At 39.7% G+C, this 22,474-nt stretch overlaps 1 protein-coding gene across 1 annotated transcript in view; it reads left to right on the top strand.

The window, feature by feature from the left end:
• SPHKAP (SPHK1 interactor, AKAP domain containing) overlaps positions 1–22,125 on the top strand; it is a 136,370-nt gene extending 114,245 nt beyond the window's left edge. The window contains exons 8-12 of the mRNA XM_006207964.4: positions 7,140–7,325; positions 9,186–9,272; positions 11,447–11,499; positions 11,592–11,776; positions 20,259–22,125. Of these exons, the coding sequence (XP_006208026.3) occupies positions 7,140–7,325; positions 9,186–9,272; positions 11,447–11,499; positions 11,592–11,776; positions 20,259–20,402 (655 nt within the window). The 3' untranslated portion in view covers positions 20,403–22,125. The remainder of the gene's footprint in view (positions 1–7,139; positions 7,326–9,185; positions 9,273–11,446; positions 11,500–11,591; positions 11,777–20,258) is intronic.
• The last annotated feature ends 349 nt before the right edge of the window (positions 22,126–22,474 follow it).

Raw genomic sequence — 22,474 nt, 5'->3', positions numbered from 1 at the left:
CTCCAGTAAAGTTATTTTTAAAAAGACAAAAAATATAAAATAAACATACTTTAACGATATGATCCAGCAATCATGCTCATGTTTACTCAAATGAGTTGAAAACTTACGTCCACACAAAACAACTGCACATAAGACTTCATAGCAGCTTTATTCATAATTGCCAAAACTTGGAAACAACCAACACTTCCTTGCTTAGGTCAATGGATAGATAAGCTCTGGTACAATGCAATGCAATCTAGACAATGCAATGTTTTTAGCACTAAAAATAAATAAGCTATTAAGCCATGAAAAGACATGGAGGAAATAAATACATAGTATTAAGTGAAAGAATCCAGTCTTAAATGGCTACATACTGTATGATTCCAAGTCTATGACATTCTTGGAAAAGGCAAAGCTATAGAGACTGAAAAGATCAGTGGTTTCCAGGGGTTAGGAGGAAGGAAAGGATAAATGGGTGGAGCACAGAGAATTTTTAGTGTGATTAAACTCTTTTGTATGATTCATCATACACTTATCCAAATCCATAAAATGTACGATACCAAAGTGAACCCTAATGTAAACTGTACACTTTGTGTAATGATGACATCAATATAGGTTAACAACATAGGTTGTAACAAATACACCACTCCGGTGCAGGATGTTAACTGCGGAGGAAGCTATGCATGTGTGGGGGCAGGGATGCGTATGTGAACTCTCTGTTCTTTCTGCTTAACTTTACTGCAAACCTAAAATTGCTCTAAAAAAGCCTATTAAAAATTCAAAAAAGCTAAAAAGTAATTTTTTTATGCAAACAAAATCTTAGCGTGCCATGAGGAGATTTGCACAGTAAGAAGTGTTAATGGATGTTCTTAGACTGAAGGGAAATAATACGGATGGGAACTTGAAAATATACCAAGAAACAAAGAATTCCACAAATAGTAAAAATGTAGGTAAATATAAAACATTTTTCTTACTTTTAAAATGTGTCTAAAAGATGATTATTCAAAACAATAAATAATGTTTCATGACATGTGGAATATGTGTCAGTTATGGCATAAAGGCTGGGAAGAGGTAATGGATATGCACTGCTGTTCAGAGTCTTCCTTCCTATGTGAGTTTGTACAATGTAATCTGAATATAGACTGTAACAGATTGACGATACATGTTGTAAACCCTTGGAATAACTACTGAAAAAGGTAAAACAAACAGCCTATAAGCCAAAAGTGGAGATAAATGGAATGGTAAAAATTGCTCAGTTAATCCAGAGAATTGCAGGAAAAGAGGGAAAAATAAGCAAGGAACAGATGGGACTAACAGAGAATCATTATCAAGATAATAATTTAAACCCAGGCATATTGATAATTATATAATTATATTAATTTTTAGTGGTCAAAACAATCCAATTAAAAAGCAGAGATTGTCAGACTGAATAAAAAACAAAAACAAAACCCTACCATAAACTGTCTATAAGAAATGTGCTTCCAATATAAAATCACAGGTTAAAAATAAAAGGATGGGAAAAATATAAGAAAGATGTACTAACTATATTAATATCAGATTGAATAGACTAAAAGAAAAGGAATTTTGTCAGGGTAAGGGGGAATATTTTATGATGATAGAAGGGCCAATTCACCAAGAAGACATGGAAAGTTTAATATGTGATCAGCTACATAATAAAACTTCAAACTGCATTGAAGCAAAACCTGATAGAGCTGGAAGGAAAAACAAATAAATCCACAGCTACAGCTGGAAATTTCACACTCGTCTCTTAGTAGCTGACAGAATAGTAGACAAAGTCAATAAGGATATATTTACTACAAGACTTGAACAACATTCTCAATCAACTTGACCTAATTAAAAATTTTAAACACTCCACCCACAACGGCAGAATATACATTTTTTTCAAGTGCACCTAAAACGTTCACCAAGATGGACCATTAGGCCATAAAACAAGTCTCAATAAATTTAAAAACAATTAAAATCCTATAGAGTGTGTTCTCTGATCACAATGGAATGAAACTAAAAATCAATAACAACTGATGTCTGGGGAATCTCTCAAAATATTTGGAAATTAAGAGCACACTTCTAAATTATCTATTGGTCAAAGGGTAGGTCAAAGGGTAATTCAAAGGGGAAATAAGAATAAATCTTTAATTGAATGAAAATGAAAATGCAGCATAACAAAATTTGTGGACACAGTTAAAGAAATACTGAAAGAAATTTATACCCTTAAATGTTTCTTTTTTTTAAAAAAGGGACGGTCTAACATTAATGATCTGAACTTCTCCTTAAAAAACTAAGAAAAGATAGTCAAATTAAACCCAAAGTAATATAATGAAGGAAATAACAAAAATCAGAGCAGAAGTCAACAATTGCAAAAATTGAAAATAAGAGAGAAAATCAATAAAACCAAAAGCTTTTTTTTAGTCTATTGGTTGTTGCATAAGTAAATGTTATGCATTTAAAATTAAAATACTTAGGACGTGTATGTTTAATTGTCATGATTTCCCCTTTCAACGAACTTTATATGGTAACTAAACAACTACACGACCTGCTGGAAAAGGACTTTTCTTAGAGTTAAATATTTGTGTTGATACTATCTGTGTATGGCAAGTGATTCCTGTTCTCTATTTAGAGTAATGACTCAATTTTCTTTTTAAAATAAACATATTTAGGTTACATAATTTAAAAAAATTATTATTATTATTATTATTATTATTATTATTATTATTATTATACAAGGTGATGCAAATATGGCAAAAATTATGACAGTGGTTTTTCTAGTAAATGAAGTTAGGGGAACACTGAGCTAGACAGTCTCTGAGATCCCTGCCAAGTCAGAAATTCTACAATTTAATTTGACACCATGTCAGATATGGTCCTTTGAAGCACTGTGCGCGAACTGTAAAAGCAGAAGTGGAAAAAAAGCCAACCACATACGTCTGCATAACACATCTGTGCATTATTCATAAATAAATGAGCAGAGCTATAATTTTCTCTCAAAAGAAAATAGAAACTAAGTTTGTAGATATAATCATTATTCGTTCTGAATCCCCAGTTATTTAACATTAGATATGAGATTTGCTATAAACAGAGTATGAAATTGAGATAAAATAAAATATACCGACAGACTCATTTTTAACCTGGGTGTTCAGTGTCAGTCACTGGGATTTAACTTCTGCTTTAGTAAGAAATATCCTGGAATGAATTTAAGGTCCTAATTCAGTAAGGAACTAGTCCAGGAAATTATTTTTTAACTAAGCAAAGATACGCTTTCGGAGTCCTCTCCTTTGTGCTCAGTTCTTAGCTCTTTTCCACTTTGGGGAATATGTATATTGTTTCCATTTGTCATCAATGGACTTCACTTGAATTTAAGTAAATTCAGTTAATGTTTCTTTGGCTGCATCTATTCTCCCCCTTCCTCTCTGCTCAATTTAGAAAGATCTCAACACTTTTGAAAGAAAAATCAAGCCTATTAAGTATCAGTTTTAACCAAACGTTAGCAACAGATCAAGCTAGAAACAGCCAGACCCCAATACCACACTTTTCCAGATGCTGTGAGGAGGAATCTTAGGGACAAGAGTCTAAAGCCTTGTGTGAAATTAGCTAGGTAAGAAGCTCACATGTCAAAGAGGAGATATTTAATCACATCCCCCAAATTATGCAATTGAAACTCTACACTCTATGCAAGAACTCATTTTGAAAATTAAAAAGTACAACCATTTTTGAAGAAAGGATAACAGCATTCATCCTAAGACTGAGGAAAATTAAGTAGAGTTTTCTGCAGCATCAAAAATGATCAATTGTCTTAAGCTGTATTTTTTGGAAACAGATCTTGAGGGGAGAGTTGCAGGCAGATACCAATCTAAGTACTTCTCTCAGGAGAGAAGTGCACATCCATGTGTAAGGGGGCGGGAAAGGCAAGACTGGACAGAGGGAGACGGTTTCCCTAAATGCGTTTGCAACCAAGAGCAGCACAGCGCATCCTCTAGGAAACCCTGCAGCAGGGACGGTCTGTTAGGTTCAGTGCAAACTGAGGCAAGGACTGGGCTTTTGGATCTGTACCAGCTGGCCACAGGGATGCTCACTGCGGGCTGGCAACTCCCGGCCTGAGGACAGTCCTCGCTGTGCACTGGCAGCAGCCAGTATTCTCTACGGCCAGCGCACAAGGGCTGAGGACAGCATTCCAGTGTCCACTCACCGAGTTACCATATTTTTCATTGAAGAAATACACTCTTGCTTTCTGTTTGCTGTCATTATGGCCTTCTCTTCCATATGGTTAGTTTTTGTCGAGCCTAGGAGAAAAGTTTCCATGAATCTGTTCACGTTTCTGTACACTTGGGTTCCTGAGCAAAGAGAACTGGCATTTGGATTGAAGACTGAATACTAAGCCTAAAGATAGAGACTTCCAGGGGAATATGCCTGGAGCTACTTGTTTACATCCCAGGGTGGTGATGTCTTCTCTCCTCTGAAAAGGAGATTTGAATTTGTTTATAATTTAGAGTAAAGTTCTCTCTCCTCCACCTATGTCTCTCTCTCTCTCCTCTCTCTCCCTGGAGAAAAGGAGAGGCAAAAGCATCATAATTTTGAGGTTCCTCTCCTGCGATGCAAACCCCCCTACATACGCTGTGTGCAGGAGGGCACTGGGGCACAGGGAGCTAATAATGCAAGCTGTGCTGTGAGTAACGAAGTAGTGTGATCCCTGATGCAGACCATGTTCACGTGCGTGTGAGTGTGTGTGTGTAACTGAGCCCGACAAACAAATGGAAAGTCAAGCTTATTGAGAACCTGCTTTCCCTGAATGTTAGCAGTAGAGTGTGATAGAAACGGCCAAGCCTCCACACCATAGTCATTCAGAAGGCTGTTGGCTTGCAGGTCGTGTAACATCTGTTTTTTTCTGTTTCAGACTTAATGGCAGAGCTATCTAATTGAGAGCGTGGGTATGATTATGATGCTAAACACTTTCAACAATAACATATTTTTCTGAAAACTATTTGATGTGTCCACAGATCTACTCCAAGTATATAAAAAGTATAAAAACTCTTAATAATGTGTGGTATTTATACAAGAGTGCAAACTAGAAAGTTTTAAGTGCTATCGAAAGGAAAGGAAAATGGATAAATTGCTTTGTTCATTCAAAAGAAAGACACGGCCCGAGTCAGGGAGATTAAGGATGACCTCAGGAAGGTGCGAGCATCTTGGCTGAGGGCGGGTAAGAAGTAAGCATCTTCCGCTGAGAGATGGTTCAGAAGCAAAGATCAGGAAAGGATGTTATTAAACTTATGATTCTTAATGAATTATAGAATTTACTAATAAAGGATATAGTGTATACAGTTGTATACGAAGCACTAAGTACATGAAATGATTTTATTTTCTAATTTATTTCTTCTTAAAACCCTCATGAGGTAAGTATTCTTATTTTCCACAGGAAGTGTATTAACTTGCCCAGGGTGAGAAGGTGACACGCAGTGGCACCAGAAGCTGCAGCACTGGCCTGCAGGGGCAGCGCTCAGAGCACCCCGGTCTCCAGCATTTGGTCAGAGGAAGCAACAGGGCAAAGACCAGGAACAGGACATTTCTGGCACATTTGAGGAATGAAAGATAGTCTAGTTTACTAAGTAATGATTAGAGTTGAGACAGATAAAGCTGGAGAGGCGGGGGAAGTCCGTGAAGGCAAGAGTTCAGCTTTAGGAAGGTCCTGAAGGTTTTTGACAAGAAAGGACAAAGATGTGTCTTGGGAACATCAATTAACAGAAACCTGGCAGCCGTGTGAAGGAGGTTTTGAAAGAGGAGGAATAGTTGGGGCTCAACTGTCAGGAGGCCAATTCAATATAGTCTGGGCAAGAAGTCAAGTTTCAGCGCCCAAGACTCTCAAAACTCGAGATCTGATGTGTGGGACCAACTCTTGTTGCAACTTCAGATGACTCATTCCACCTCACTGGGTTTCTGCGTCCTAATCTACAGGAAATATGTGAGGTTCCTTCCAAATCTAAATTCTAGAAATTTAGAAGGACCTAAATTAAGATACTTTCATGAGCAGAGACAGAGATACGTATGTGAGAGATATTTTAGAGGTGGAGCTGAAAAACACATAGCAAATGATTAAATGTAAAGGTCAAGGAGGAATCAGACTTCTTCTACAAGATTTTAAACCCAGACACTCAGAAAAGTCAATGGAAGAAAGAAAGACAGGAAGAGGATGGGATGGCAATTAGAATTTGTTTTATATAAATTGAGTTTGAGGTGTCAATGAGACAGATTGGATATGCTCAGAAAACCAACTGAAAAAAAAAACAAAGAGCCCCAGAAACAAGAAGAGGGACCCTGCCTGGAGTTCAGATTTGGACCCTATTTTCACAGACAGGAGAATAGATGAGCCAGTTCAGGGACAGCCTGGAAAGGAGGGCAGTGAATCCATCTGAGCTGTCTGTAGCTACATTTAAAGGAAAAGCCGAGAACCAGGTTCCAGGCAAGGAGTGTCCAGAAAGACAGAAATTCATAGGAGGCCAGGGAGGGAAGGCTTCAAGGAGAAAAGCTTGTCAGATCAAGGGTTGAATGCTCTTGAGAGCTGCTTGATCTAAAAAGTGCTAATGCAGAAAAGTCAGAGGTTTCAGAGGGAGAGGATAGGGTAGAAAGATGACTGCAAGTGCAAAATGTGTTTAGAAGCATTTACAGACAAAATGGTTTGGTAAACCACTAGAACTGGGGTGGACCTTGTTCTTCTAGTGTGGTCCACATACAATTTGTATTGGAATTCCCTGGGGTGGTTGTTTAAAATGCAGGTTTCTGGCCCTCCCTGCAGAACCACTGAATCATAATCTTAGGGGAGGATGCTCTGGGTGTCTTTATTTTAAACAGCACTGCCCCCCAATAATTCTATGTATGCAGGCCAGTGTTGCTTCAATGTGTTTTTTAAATGAATGGAGGGAGTCAGCAGAAAGAGATCAAATGAAGAGGTGGGAAAGCTGATAGTAATCCTGAAAAGGCGAAATGGGACATAGGACACCAGCAGAAGGATTAGCCTTAAAGGAAGATTCCACCTGTGTCCTAAGACACCCCTCACTGTGGCGGAGATTCATGCTCAGCAGAGTATCCAGTGAGGTTCCCCTGAAGAAGTGTGTTTTGTGCCTGCACTCTTAGTAATATCTTACCACCTACAGTGACAGCCTTGATGCCAGAGATGCACCAGAGGCGGAAGTCTCAACAGAAGGCAGAGCCCCCGAAGAGGTCCCCAACCCTCCCGGCAGCAGTGGGGACAGCACGGACAGCTGGTCCCAGCTCGCCAATGAGGAGGACAACCCAGATGACACGAGCAGCTTCCTGCAGCTCAGTGAGCGATCCATGAGGTACCTGCTCTTTAACGGACTTAGCAGGGAAACAGGTCTCAACCCAGATTCCAGAAATGCATTTTAAATTGTTCTCTGTAAAGGGTCGCTAACAGAGAGAGCAAAAAAGGAAAGCTCCCACTAGGACGAAGTGACGGCCTGTCATGATCTGTGCTGAGAGCTATCTTAATATTCAGCCTTGGCTTCAGTTACCTTGACCAAGGTTCCGAGTCAGATATGGTCTCTTCTCTGCAAGCTCCAACTAGTGCATTCAGTGAGGACAACTGTGAACTTTTAATAAGAGCTGCTATTACACCCGGTGTGTTTGATACTTTCTGGTTCATTTGATACTTTCTGATTCATTTGTATTTCAGATGCAAGACAGGCTGGGTTTACATGAGGCAAGTGTTTCCACACCACGTTGCGTTGTTTGGCCTGGCTGTTCCTCCTCATCCCCTGCCCTGCCTCTGTATTGTTTCCCCAGAAAAGCTAGAGAATGGCCAAAGACAGATCAGATTTGGGAGGACCTGAGCCAATTAGGAGACACCCACTAAACACTATTCCTGTCTGAGGTGAAAATGAAAAGAATCTTCACATTTCTGCCCGAAATTTCATCTGATACTGGAGCAACAAGTCCGCAGACTTTCCAAAGCCAATTGGAAAATGGGCTTCAGATGCATCTGGGTGTGTGGCTCCCTGAAAGTTTTATTTCTGGCAGTTCAGTCTGCTTAGACTTAGGAGAATCTCACATTGTTAAACAATTTATCTAACATTTCAAAAACTGGTGGGAAATGTTTTGATATAGAGACAAAAAGCAAAGAAAATTTGAATCTTTGGACTTCGCATAAGCTTATACAGTTAATTAGCTCCAGCGCAACATTTGCATTATCAGAATTCAATCAGTGAATACATTCAGTACCCCACGCGAAACCCAAGACAGGAATTTGAAATGAGGGGGTTTAGTTGCTTATTCATGGAACTCCTCAAGGAAGGCTGTCCCATTATGCAATACTCCAGCACTCACCATTTGAAAACCTTACTTGCAAAAGATGTCACTGGAAAATAGATAGGGTATGAGGAAACTCAGTGAGCTTGGTGAAGTTGGATGCATTCCATTTTGCAAGTACGGACAGAGCCTAAATATGGGCTCAACTTTACTGTGTTTTAGTAAATAAATTCCAAGCTAGTAACTAGACCATATGTGGATTGTGCAACCTACAAAAATGATGCAATATGTGATCCCTTCTCCGCAACACCTGAAGTACAAGGTGTTGCTCCTCCTCAGAGATTTTAAGATAAAGGGGCTATAAAACTTGGCATTGGCCAACTTTGTACTTGTAAATCCTGTGGTCCCTTAGGAAAAAGAAGTAAGCCAAATGCATATCCAATGGAATGTCCCTCAGAAAAATCCCCTGAATGGCAAAGGGATAACAGAACCTGCATGAACTGGTTTCTATAAAAAGCCAGGAAGCAGGCAGATAAGCATGACCATATCTCCCCACAGTCAGCATTCTCACAAGTTTCTTAGTCTCTGCAGGTACATCCAAGGAGTCTCTTGCTGACAGATAAACATCCTATCTGTTAGTAGAATGGCGGAGGAAGGGTTGTGATCCACTAGGTGTGACCTGCCCCAGGTATGATTCCACTGCAGAAATGCCAAATGACGATGATGATGATAATGATTGGCATGAGCCATAAATGTCTTTTGCTGTGTTTTCCCCTGATTTGGCCAGAAATAAATATCAGTTTAGGAGCCCTTGACACAAAACAGCAATCTTCTGGGGACCAAAGAAAGGACCTCTGAGAACGGCGGAGCATCAGTGCCGCAGTGCGGCCAGGTGGTGCAGACCCGCATTAATGTGTAAACTTTTGCTTTGTCAGCAATGGCAACAGCAGTGCCACTAGCAGTCTTGGCATTATGGACCTGGACACTTATCAGGAAAGCATGCCATCTTCTCCCATGATTAAGTAAGTAGCCACTGAGATGCAGTGCTTGTGAGACCACGACTCCAGTTCCATCTGGCAATCCATTTTGATCATTCAGGCTGTGCCCAGCCACTGGTTTCATCGTGTCTGTGCTGCCGTGGTTCCCAGGCATGTGTGGTTTCATGTCGCTGGAGTAAGAACTCAGGCTTGCAGCGCCCCACCCTACCTCCACCTGCTTTCTTGATTGCAAATCTGCCCCCTATGGTATAATCATTTTGGATAAAGCTTATGCATATAACCAGACACATATATCACTTTACCTAGCTGGACACAGAGGAGCAAACATCCCTGTGAATTGTATCATGCCAACCAGCAAAGACTATTGTTCAATAGAGTAGAGTGTGAACGGCTTGTCCCTTACTTGTAAACACCTGGGATTATCGCCACTAAAATGTCAAATGCCAAATGGTGCCATGATAAGGATGTGTCATTTTTACATCCACTCCCCACAATGTGAGGCCCTTCTGAAAAGACCAAGGGAAAAACTACAATTTTATGGCATAAAATGTGATGCATAAAGGGAGGGCAACTCGAGGTCAGGACGACATCTAGAATTTGTCATTGCTCTGGAAAATTAAATACACTGAAATCTATTTTTGACCATTATGACTTGGCTTATTATTTGGAGATTTCAGAAATTTCAGAAAAATGAAGTATAGGCCTAAAGTTGCTCCCTGACCTGTTTTTTCAATCACTCTCTACAGCTAAGGCATTTTTATTTCACTATTTAATCAGGTGTCCTGCCTGCGGGAATATTTATCACTGATTAAAGGTTGCCATGCATCCTTTACTCCACATAACCGTCCATCATTCACACACAGAGACAAACATACACATTATCTTGGGGTTTTTGTTTTGTTTTGTTTTTTTAAAGGGAACAAAACAAACAAAAACTTCTTCGGGGGTAAATTAACTTTTCTCCTTCAGGAAACATTTGTTTAGCTATTTTGTCCATTATTTCCCCCAATATGAGCCTAGGACTGCACAGACTACATGTATTCAGGAAAAAACTAAGACAGCTTCCACCCATATTGGCAACTAGCAGCTCCATGAAGCAGAAACTGTATCTACCCCGTTTCATTTCACTGATGTCACTCAGATAGAGGTCTGGCAGAAAAGTCAGACCCTTGAGAAATTGCCGTTTTTCTACAAATAATTGGGTGTGCATGAAAGAACAATTATAATCTCTCTCGACGTGAGAAATATAATGGAATGTGTTAGCTAGATCTTAGTCATAACAGAGAGTATAAGGGAGAATCCTCTCCCATAAAAAGGTGTATATTCAAGAGCACCTGCATTTTAATTTCTAGACAGGACGAAAATACAGGACAGCCATGGGCTCCCCGAGGTGGTCACTCCCTTTCAGCTGTTGGGCCATATACTCTCATTTTAGAAGCATTTACTGAGTCCTCTCTCTATTTATAAGGCTCCCTATTAAGTAGTCATTATATGAAAACGCCTCAGATATTGAATGTGACTATATTTAACGAAATTCTCACTTCAGTTGCGTCTCTGGTTCTAAACCACTCCCAGCCTACTACATCTTCCCAATAAAAAGAAAGAAAAAGAACATTTTCAACTGAGATATTTTGTTGTACAACTTAAGTTCTAAAGTTTGAGATTCTCTTTTCCCTTATTTCACGTCAAAGAACCATATATATGTAGAAAAATATTTTCCTCAACTAAAATGCAAATTTATGTTGCTATCATAGTATAGAAAAAAAAATCACTGTATCAAGAAAGAAATATTTGGTCCTTTAAATGACACGTAAAATACAGGAGAAGGCTAGGTCCTCAAATCATACCTAGTTTCTTACAAAGTCCTTCCTTGACTGTTCAAACTCGTGGAGGTTTATGGAAGGGAGGTTGAGAAAAAGAGAGGGCATTTCTTAGCGTCTCCCACATCCATTATCCCAACTAAAACCATGCAGTTTATATGTCCTTCTTTTAGGGGCAGGGTTATTTATTACAGATCTCGTAGTCCTATATAATAGCCATGTTGTTATTTCCCTAGTAACACTTTATTCTACAAAAAAAATGATGAATATATGAAACTCCAGAAGCTTATAGATCAATAAGACCCATCGCTTCATCTTCCATTTACAGCTTATTCTTCCTAAACATTATCAACCATATACTGTTGTTTTCTCCCAAAGTGAATTAGTAGAAGAAAAGGAGATTCTTAGAGGACAGTCAGAAAACATAGAGGGTAAGCCACATTCCCGTAATTTTGAGACACAATTTGCCTGTGGTCTTCCCCCCCGGAAAGCATAGTAAGGCTGCGCTTGTGTCTGTGCTCAGAAAATGCCCCTGGAATGCCCGTGGGAGCTGCCAGCCGCCAGAGGAGCCTGCTGGTGATCAACTTTGACCTGGAGCCAGAGTGTCCTGACGCTGAGCTTCGAGCCACTCTGCAGTGGATCGCTGCCTCTGAGCTCGGGATCCCCACCATCTATTTTAAGAAATCTCAGGAAAACAGAATCGAAAAGGTACCACATTCCCTGTTTGGATGTCATAAGGTTCTGTGTTTTTGTCGCTGCTTGAAACTCAGTGAATGCCCTGTTAACTATTTATTCTTGAACTTTTCACCTTAAAATTGTGACTAGAACTTTGAAACCTTCCGCCTGCATAAATATAACCATAATAATTGTTTCTTTGGCCGCAAGTTTGTCTCAGCTACTTGGTATTGTTGAGAAAGTGAACTGAGGAGATGGGATCTTTTTCAGAGTCTGTTATATTTGTGTGTACTTCCTTGCTCTGGAAACCTCTTTATAACACTCATTTAAATAAAAGGTCAAGGAGCAAAGGCTTGATATATAGAAACCGAAGTGAGGTCACACTGATAATTAAAACACACTGTGGCATGGCGTCAAAGAGAGGCATTTTAAATTCCCTACAGAACGGATTTGCATTGGATGGACTTTCTCATTATTATGCTCCACCTACCAGAAATATGAAGCTAAGGAATAGATCCTTGGCCAGCATCTAATTTAATAGCAACTCTCATTCTAATTCCCTTTCTCTAGGGTCTACCTTCTACTGCTGTTGAATTTCAGTTATTCAGATTAAAAAAAAAATCAATTTGCCAATGTCTTCATGCTAAATTTTCCATAATTTACAAGTATGCTTTTTTAAAAAGTCAAATTAATAATAACGTTGTTATATTAGTTTTCTAGTGCTGTGTTACAAACTGCCACAAATCTACTAGCTTAAAACAACAATACTCAACTCTGTTGCCAGAAGTTTGGGTGAATTCTGTGCTCTCTGCTCATGGATTTAAAGGCAGAAATCAAGATGTTAGTTCAGCTGGGAACTTATCTTGAAGGTGTGGAGAGAAATGAGTTTCCGTACTTGTTTCAGTTGTTTTCTTAATTCAGTTCCTTGTGGTTGTAGGACTGAAGTCCTGGTTCCCTTGCTATCAGCCAAGGTTCACTCTCAGCTTCTAGAAGCTGCCCGCATTTCTTATCATGCGGCCCTTCCATGTTCTCATGCTGCCCATCTTTCTCACTTCTTTGCCACTAGCCAGAGAAAACATTTTGCTTTTAAAGGATTCATGCAATTGGATTAGGTTTGCCACATAGTCTCTGTTTTGATTAACTCAAAATTAACTGAAGATTCCTTTTTGCCATGTAAGATAACACAATCAGGGCATAATTTTCTCATCCTATTCATAGTCCTGGAGATTAGGACCAAAAATCTTGGGAGCTGATTTAGGATACTGCCTATCGCTGCCACTGTGCATTCTTTTAATGTCTTACTGTCACAAAGTACTTCCCCATATTTATTACACTTGATCACAACAACCCTGTGAGTAGGACAGAATGGATATCATTGTCCCTTTTTTGACTGATGAGCAAGTCAGGACCCAGAGAGACTGATCCACGAGAGAGTCCTCAGACAGTGGTAGCTGAATCTAGTCCTGGAACCCGGCTTTCTCCACAAATACCTCTCGATAGTGTGTCTCTCCCAAGTTAAACTGCCTTGGAGTTACAATCTAGATTTTTTGAATGTATAGTTACATTTTAATTCTGACTGCCAAAATCTAGCAGCCTGAAATGAAATGTCCTTTACCCTCTTGCGCAGGCACATGGTAATTAGAACAGCTTCTCAATGTCCACATCACCAGCCAATGGGATTGGCTCCTGGAGAAATCAAGAAGGAGTCCTAATTTGTCTTCCATGCCCTCTTCCACGTCAACCTCTCTCTCCAACCAGTAATTCGTATTTCCCTTCATGCCTAGACTGCCTACAATTCCACACCATCTGAATCTAAATACCATCCTATACTTGTCATATTTTTAATTGCAAGGTGATGAGACGTTCACTACTTGATAAATTCTCCTTGCATCTTACCATCCAGCTTGCCCAGTGGGAAGGGTGCCATCAAAGAGCATTTCACATTGACCCCTCCCTCCTGCCATACACAGTCCCCAAGATCCCCATCATGAAGAAGAGAAATAGAACGTTCTCAGCCAGAGTACATGCTCAGTTTCCTGGAAAAATGAAAGGCAGGTTGGTTCCCAGCTATTTCACCAGCCTCTCCCTGAATAAAAGCATCACATGATATATTTTCAGATGGTCTCTTAATGGAGAATATTTTTTATACAATTTACCATTTTGAGGAAACAATGCAACACTCTCTGTGAATATGTCTCATAAATTCCCATTGGTTGAAAGGACAAGGGATGTGTCACTAACACCTCAATTGTGTAAATGATGCTTTGACTTGATATGTATTTATCCCCACTGATTTTCAGTTCTCAGTGAGGATGCCTGTCTTTGCTTATAGCTATTTTTCTAAGAAAACAAATGTTCCACTAGTGTTACCAAGATAACATTAAATGATGTTTCACTCCTTCTATTTAGCATCAGCTCAAAGAACTTATTTCTAAGTAATGTCATTTTAGGGACTGGATCTTCTAACTTTTTTTCAGAGTCAATTAAAGTTCTTCCCACAGAGTGACTTCTCCACCAATGGGCACTGCCTGTACCCAGTTTTGTGGCAGAAGTGGCTAAATAAAGCATACCCTTATGCAAAATTTTGATATCCCTTTTTTTATCAATAGTGCATTTGGAGATTCTTTCTGATTGCTTTTTAATTAGCCAGGAAGTTAAGGGGCCATTTTCAAGTGATGTGGAAGAGACACTGGCTTCCCACTGGGGAGGCTGTGTTGCTTGAAAGCAGCAGCGTCTCATTAGCTTCTCATCAGCTCAGAGAAGGTTAAAGAAATGTCTCTGTTCAGTTCAGCAATGACATTTCCCTGCTGTCACTAGAGTCTGAAACACCATTCACAGATGTTACCCTGAGTTCCTATTTGTGTAAAGGGTGAATTTTTTTGGATAAATTAATTTAGCCAGCACATCTCTCTGGATGGTATTCTCAACTTAATAACCCTCCTGCCTTGTGAAAAAAAGCAGGTGTGAGCTAAAGGGAAGAGGATGTCATGACCAAATACTAAAGCAACTCATCTTTCCCACCACTGCCTGTGAACTTGGCCTTGGAGCTGAAGGCACTTCATGTCAGCTTTATAACTATGTCCAGCCTTATTTCAATTCAAAGGGCAAATTCCAAGCCTTCTGGTTCCCCAGTGTACTGTTACTCCTCTCTGATAAATGACACCTTCATTTCCAAGCTTTCTCCTTCAATGTTCTGTCTAATCATTAAAATGCTAAGTCCACTTCAATGTCGTCCATTCAGAACATTCATCAAAAGTTTATCAAACATGGGCAACATGCCAAGCACTGTGCTATGGGGAGACAGGGAACAAAAGAGACGAAATGTTCTACCCTTTTGGAGTCCACATTCAGGTTCAGGAGGAACCCAGGTAGAGAGAACTTAAACCAAGGCTTTGTAAAGACTGAATGTGAAATGTGATGGGAGCTTATTCTGGACAAGGGAAATGAGAAACACACTGATAAACGGCATCTCATCCTGTGACCATGAGCCAAATACACAGAATCACCTGGGACACTTGTTTACAATTCATATTCCTAGGCCCCTTCTTAAAACCCACTTTCTAAGAATGGGGCCCGGAAACATGCATTTTTAACAACTTTCCTCAAATGCAGTGATTCTGATGAACACTGAAATTGGAGACTCCCTTCCATAAGAAATATCCTACAGGAGAAGCAGAATTTGAGGTGGCTTTTAAATATGTTCAATTCCAAAGGAAATATTGCTAAGAATCCTAGCACCTGAAAATCGAAAACAGTGTGTAAATTTAATTCACAATGACCTTGACATCAAGTAAATTTAATCTATTTAATTCAAGGCAGAAAAAAACAATGAGGGCAATTTGGAGATATATATATATCAGTTGACTAATTGTTCTGCTTTTTTAATCCAAAGCATTATTTCCCTCCAACTCTTTTACTTCTGTTTAAATTCAGTGAGCTCCTGTGAGCTGGAATGGGCTGGTCTCACAGCAAATCAGGTGCCCTTCTCATCTTTAAGCCTGTTTTGAGAATTACTTCCTTTTCTTGAAGGCAGCACATAGAACAGAATGTGCAAAGAGAAACAGATGTGTACTTACCTTCCTAAGAAAGTGGGGTTCAGAAAAGGAGTCGCCTCACTTTTAATTTCTTCTTCCTTTCCACGTGCAAAGTTGTGGAAAGAGAAAATGTTGATGGCATTTGCTGTTAACCTAACTTTCCCCAAAAAACTACACTTGAAGTCTCAGATTTGAAAAACTACATGACAAATGAAGGAAAAATAAGGAAGATTTGGATACTGTAACAGCTCAGGCTGCCATAACAAAAGATCGTAAACAACAGACATTTATTTCTCTCAGTTCTGGGAGCTGGGAAGTCTCAGATCAAGGCGCCAGCAGGTACATTTCCTGGTGAAGCGCCTCTTCCTCTCCGGGTCCTTGCATGGCAGAGAGAAAGCTCTGGTGTCTCTTCCTTTTCTTATAAGGATGTGAAGCCCCATCCCCAGGACCTTATCTAAATCTAATTATTTCCCAAAGGCCCCACCTCCTAATACCATCATATTTGTCTTTGAGGGCTTCAGGATATAAATTGTGGGGTGACACAAATATTCAGTCTATAACAGATACTGTCTCTTCATTTGTGACTGTAAGAAACATGTCTGTCTTGAACTGAAATCTTTTGTCATGGTTCTCAAATACAGTGTGACTAGAATAACTTGGGGAGATTTTATAGCCCCCAGTGCTCTGGGCAGTTAAATCAGAATCTCATCTTGGGATAAAACCCAGGCACTGGGGTTTTCTCAAGGTCCCCGGGGGTTCTAGGGTGCAGCCAAGGCTGAGAATCATGACTCTCCAGGCCATCACCGCAGGAGCAATATAAAGACCAGCTCACTTGTGCTTAATGAAATGGAATTCTGCCTTGAAACCAAGGAAGGTAGCTGCTTTCAGAAATCGAAGTTGAATTTTTCCAAAAATCCACACAACTTGCACCAATATCCATGGATTCCACCACATACTTTTGTAAACAATTAATCTACTTTAGTAAATGCACCTGAGAATATAAAATGCATCTACCATGTCTTACTTTTCTTCAAACAAGTCTAGCAATAATAATACCATCACAGGATGTCAATTCTTCTAGTTTCCTAAGACAAAACATTTGCTCAAGGAAATGCCAACCATGACACATGGGAGGCGAGCCTAATTATTACTGATTGTGAAATGGCAGGAAATAAATTTTTTTTTATTTTGATTTTTCAGTGCATTGGGAAGAAAAACTCAGATCCCTGACATAACAAAGCTGATTATGAAATTACCAAGTCAGTGACATGGACAGACAAAATGGAAGATCTAGGACCAACGGCTAAATAGGTTTTATAATGATGTGGTAATGAGCTAGAAATGTCCTTTTCTGCTTTCTTCACAAACGTAGTTTCATTCTTATCTAGATTTTTTTTAATGAAGGAAGAAAAGAAAGTTGTAAGACATTCCTGCTCATCAGCCCCACAGATATTTCAAGGTCTCAGAGTCTGAGATGAAGTCATCACAGCCTAAGAGCATGCTATATTTAGTGGGGCCAGATCATTTTTAAAAGTTGCTTTATTGGGATACCGTCCTGGATTTAGAAATCACGAGACAGATTCTAGCGTGTGACAATTCCACAAACTGCTAACAGAGGGGAATAGCTGGTAGGGCATTTTGACAACTTTGGGCCAGTCGGCAACATCCTATGGTCATCACCACACTGGGAGATCCTCCTTCAGGAAGCCCCAAATAGATGGAAAGTAGCTACTGTTGGGCTTGCAGAAAGATCTAAAGCAGGCAGCCTTCTGGGAAAGGTTTAGCAAATGCTGGCATCTGCTCTAGAATATTGATTGTCTCTAAGAACAAAGGCTCAGAGATAAAAGCTGGGAATAATATGGCGGCCCAGTCAGCCGGTATGTACAGAAAGAAAAAAATAAAAATGCCATGTCTAAGTTTATATTTCTGTGTAGTTTATATTGACTGTGTCTAAGACATGTTAAGGAAGAGGAAGCACCCTCAAAGGACAAGTCTGGCCTAAGACCACTGATGACCTGGAGGGAAAAGTTGGAGAGAAGTCAGTGCTTATGAGCCTCTCTCAGTGAGACCCCACAAGCTTCGTGTTCAAGCATTCTCCACTGGGAACACCTACTTTCCAAGCTTTTAGTAAGAGCTGGAAAATCCTGATTAACCAAATCATGTGAAGACAACCTAGCCTTTCTCCCTTGTTCTCTGAGACCTCTTGTTTTTACCCCTTCGTCCAATGGAAAACATGCCTGGGGTCTTTCTTACACACCAAGATACACGTAACAGCTCACAAGATTATTTTTATGCATCTCCATAAATTGCCAGTAGCCCCTTGGAATGTTCTGAGGGTATCTGCATTTTGAGCAAAGCCTTAACTTAAAAGATTAAGCTCTCTAAAATTTTAGGGATCTGACAGACAGAAGGCTAGAAAGAGTTGTGAGGGGGAATCAGACAACTAGTAGTCTCTGAAGTTCTGTCAGTGGGACTGATAGAGCTGACTGCAGCGAACCTTCCATGGCTGTTGTAGTGACCAGGGAAGAGAGGTCGGGAGCACCCCACCCCCACGGCACACAGGCCTCCTCTCAGTCCCAGTGTGACGAGACAGATGCCCCACGACCAGTTTTTACTCTGCTCTTTGCCTGCTACCATTTCCCCAGTCTAGGCTCTGCTCAGCCTTTGCCTAGATCCACGGCCTCCAACTATTTTTCAGAGCATCCCATCAATAGAAAATTTTTGAAGAAGCAGCCTCAAGATGTGCATGTCAATTTTTAAAATTATATATGTGCAAATCCATTATATGAAACTCAAGAATGAATAGACAAGGCTCATCTTCAGGGATTCTGGATGTGTCTCCATATTTCAAATAGTCTTCTTGACCAGATCGAATGCATTTGCCTCATGTTTAGTTGTTCATTTCTTCTGTTATTTAGCACATATTTATTGAGCCCTTTAGGTGCAGGCGTGAGATGCTAAGAGGTGGCTGAGATGATGTCCTTCCCTGAGACATGACTATCCATAGTGTAGTTGCCTTCAGCTTCCCATTGGTCTCCCTTTTTACATCATCTTGAAGCTCTTTGAGATAATGTTTATATTTGCACGTATTAAAAGTGAAGCATTTCATTCTCCAGCCTGGAAAATTGCTTTGTTCTAACTAAACCCACACAAGGCAAGTAAGCACAGTAACATACTGATTTCTATAACTGTGCAGTCATTGGTACCATTACAGCTGGGAGAAGAAACATAATTTAATAGTAGTTCTCTGTAAGACAACGTCTCAGTAATTGGAATAATTAACACAGTCAAACCGAAGAGAGGGGAAAAGACCCAAAAAAAACATAGCATTCCAATTTCTGACTGATCTTGAAAGTCTGAGCAAATGCAAAAAGAGCAGAGCAAAGAAATTCTGAGAGGAAACATTGAAGAAACAGTAACTGAACCTCACCCCTCATCTTTTTTAGCAAAGAAGCTTTTCTTCCTCATAAAACTGTACCAGATTTCCAACCTCCTTTCTCCCAGTATTGCAAATAAATATCAATGTCTTGTTTTCCTTCCACAAAAATACGCAGAGTGCTGTAGCACAAAGAGCCTCGGGCTGGGGTGCAAAAAGACCATGCATCCTACTGCCGACTTCTCATCTCACAAGCTCGCAATATTTCACCTTTAAATGTCTGCTTTATAGGGTTGTTGACACAATTCAATGAGACACGTGTGTGAAAGTACTTCCTACAGGGTTTGGTTCTTAGTAACTGTTATTTTTCTTTAGAAGTATCTGACGAAGGAGTTTTAGAAGCCTTCACGCTGGGCTTTATCCCATCGTTTCATGAAAGGAATGATCTATAATGATTTCCCCATCTTCCAAGTGCTTCAGCTGACAATTTACCTACAGTCAAAAACTTCCTAAGTTGTGGCCAGTTGACGTTGATACCGTTAACCAGGCGACAAATCTGGGATGTTTCCTCAGTCTTTCCTTTTCCTGTTCCAATGGAAAGCCAATGTCTCTTGAAACTCGATGATGAAGGAGGAAGTTTTTCAAGGTGGAATGGGGAACCAGTAAGTTACCCTACCCAAAAGTTCAGCATTTGATTTATTTGTCCTAAACGTATACATCCAATGAGAGATTATGTGTGACACAGATAGAAAGAAGTGGGAGCGACACTACACAGTCCTGTTAGGGTCTAACCCAGAGAAAAGCAGCTCTGAGGAAACTCTTGAAATAGCTAAGAGATGAACTCTTCAAAGAAGAAGAATTCCACATAGTCTCCCCAAATCAACGGGTGGCAGCTGCTGTGAGGAAAATTTCAGTTCGGTTAAAAGAACTCTCTAATAATCTGAACTGCCTAAAAAGAAAGTCGACTGTCCTAGAATGTCATCCTCTGTCCCTAGAGATATTCAGAAACAACCTGGAGAGTCACTGGCTTTGGAGGAATGATTGGACGAGATGACTCTGAGGGTCCTCTGCGATGCGTGAGTCCTAACTCTGTGCTTTACTTCAGTTTCTAGATGTCGTGCGGCTGGTTCATCAGAAGTCCTGGAAAGTGGGGGATATCTTCCATGCGGTTGTTCAGTACTGCAAGATGGACGAGGAGCGGAAGGCTGGGGCCCCGAGTCTCTTTGACTGGCTCCTGGAACTGGGATAGGGCAGCGCTGCCTTGTAGAGTGTTCCTTCCCTTCACTCCAGCTTAGACTGCCGTGGTCTGCAACTTCCTCAAAAACATCACATTACATTAACACAGCTGTTAAAAAGCCTGCTATCCAAGTCTACTGCGCATGGACTGAACCTGAGGAAAAGCAAAATATAGGTCTGCACAAATCAACACAACCTGTAAGTGAGTTCCAAAGAGCTTGTATTAGAATGGCCAGGAAACCAGAACATTTAATGGGCCCAAACGAAAACCTTGTCACTAGGCCCAAACTCCAGGAACGTTGCACTTGCATATTGTTAATAATATAAATAGTATGTAATTTCTCCAATTATGTGAATCAACTGGAAACAAAGTCACTGGTCAAAGTGATTTTGTCAACTAAGTTGTAATCTTTATTTTACTTTTTTGAGTGGGTTGAGGGTCTGTCGGCTCTGGTAAACACTTAAGATATGGGTGAGAAATTTCCAGATTTTTGATATAAAAGCTTTCCAGTTTCAGACCATTATCAATGGATATTAACAGAAATGCAAGAGTGTCTCCATGTCCTCTACTGAAGTGATTTCATTTATTCACTACAGTCCACTGATAAATACTTCACATCTCCCAACAGTATCTGTATTCCTAGTTAATCAGAAAACTACCGCTGTTCAGCTGAGAGAGAGAAAGATCAAAGACTGTCTTGTTTCCATCCCAATATGACATGAGTAACATGATTACAAAACTCTCATCCTAAGGGAATGCTTTCTTACAAAAAAAGAGTCTTGTGATAAAATCTGCTTGTATATTAAATTATACAAAATATAAACTTTTTGTTTATTTTTATTATAAATTATGAAGAGACTATCTTAAATAATACATTGAGTTAGCCTTCAAGGTTCATAAAGTATGAAGAGATTACTGTCTTAAGTCATGTATTGGCGCTTGAACTCAGTGGTTTCATTATAAATGTGTTGGTACCCGTATGGCAGACCTGCTAGTCAGATGACATTTATAATGATGGATACAGGATTTGACATAGCCAGTTAGGAACACAGACTTCCTGAGTTAAGGATACTTGCAGTTTATTTGAGAAAAAGAAAATCTTTTCACATTTAAATATTTTAATCACAGAGATTTACTCTTGAAAAGCAAAGGTATCTAAGTTTTCCCTAATAAGTCTTCTTTCTCATCAACTAAGTGAGCTAGACTGGCTTTTATTTTCTTGATCAAAGAAAGTGTTCATTAAAAATTTCCTGAGATACTATGCTTTTACACTATTTTTTAAATTGTGAAGTAATTTTAACTGTGAACAAGGCCCCACGCCATCAATTCTGGTCTTGTGTGTCATCAACATCTTGAAAAATGTCAGGAAAGCTTCATTGTAAGCCATACTTCCTCCCTACCACCCACGTCAGGAATCCTTTCCAGTATTCATTGAGTATTTATTATTAAAAGAAATAGTCCAAATTTAGGTTATGTGTCTAATATGACACATAAAACAAATGTCAACTTTTAACATTTATCCATCATCTCAAACCGGAAGTCCTTTGTGGTACTAAATGGGAGAAGATATATTTATTTTTTAAACAACTCCAGAATATTGTGTGTAGACTTCTGTTGTGCTTGAATGAATGTTTACTTATCCTACAAAGCACAAATACTTAATTGTAACCATGTGATGAAATTATATATGTTGAACCTAAAGTTGCAAACTAATCAATAAATTTTTGTTGCCAAATCATGGATGATTTTTTTCTCCAAAAGCTTCACACCTCTTAAGAAAAGTAGTCACAGTGTGATTGGATGGAGGTAGATGTTCCTCGGACTGTGTATCTTTCCACCTTCCACTGAGATTCCAGTACAATCCCTCTTGACATTTTCTGAACTGTCTCCAGCTCCTGCTGCCCCACCCCCACACGTTGCATTCACTTGCCCTTTGTGAGCACACGGGTCGATGACACATGGGCACACTGTTGCCCGAGGCATGGAGCCCTGTCTTTGAGAATGTCAAGGGCAAGACTGTCATCATCAGAACTCCTCTGATTACTAAATAAATAACATTGAAAAATAAATGAACTTAATCCTGG

This window comes from Vicugna pacos, chromosome 5, assembly GCF_048564905.1.
Source record: "Vicugna pacos chromosome 5, VicPac4, whole genome shotgun sequence".
In the NCBI taxonomy this organism is placed as follows: domain Eukaryota; kingdom Metazoa; phylum Chordata; class Mammalia; order Artiodactyla; family Camelidae; genus Vicugna; species Vicugna pacos.
The sequence above is the reverse complement of the archived record's forward strand: the minus strand, read 5'-3'. Positions and strand labels throughout refer to the sequence as shown.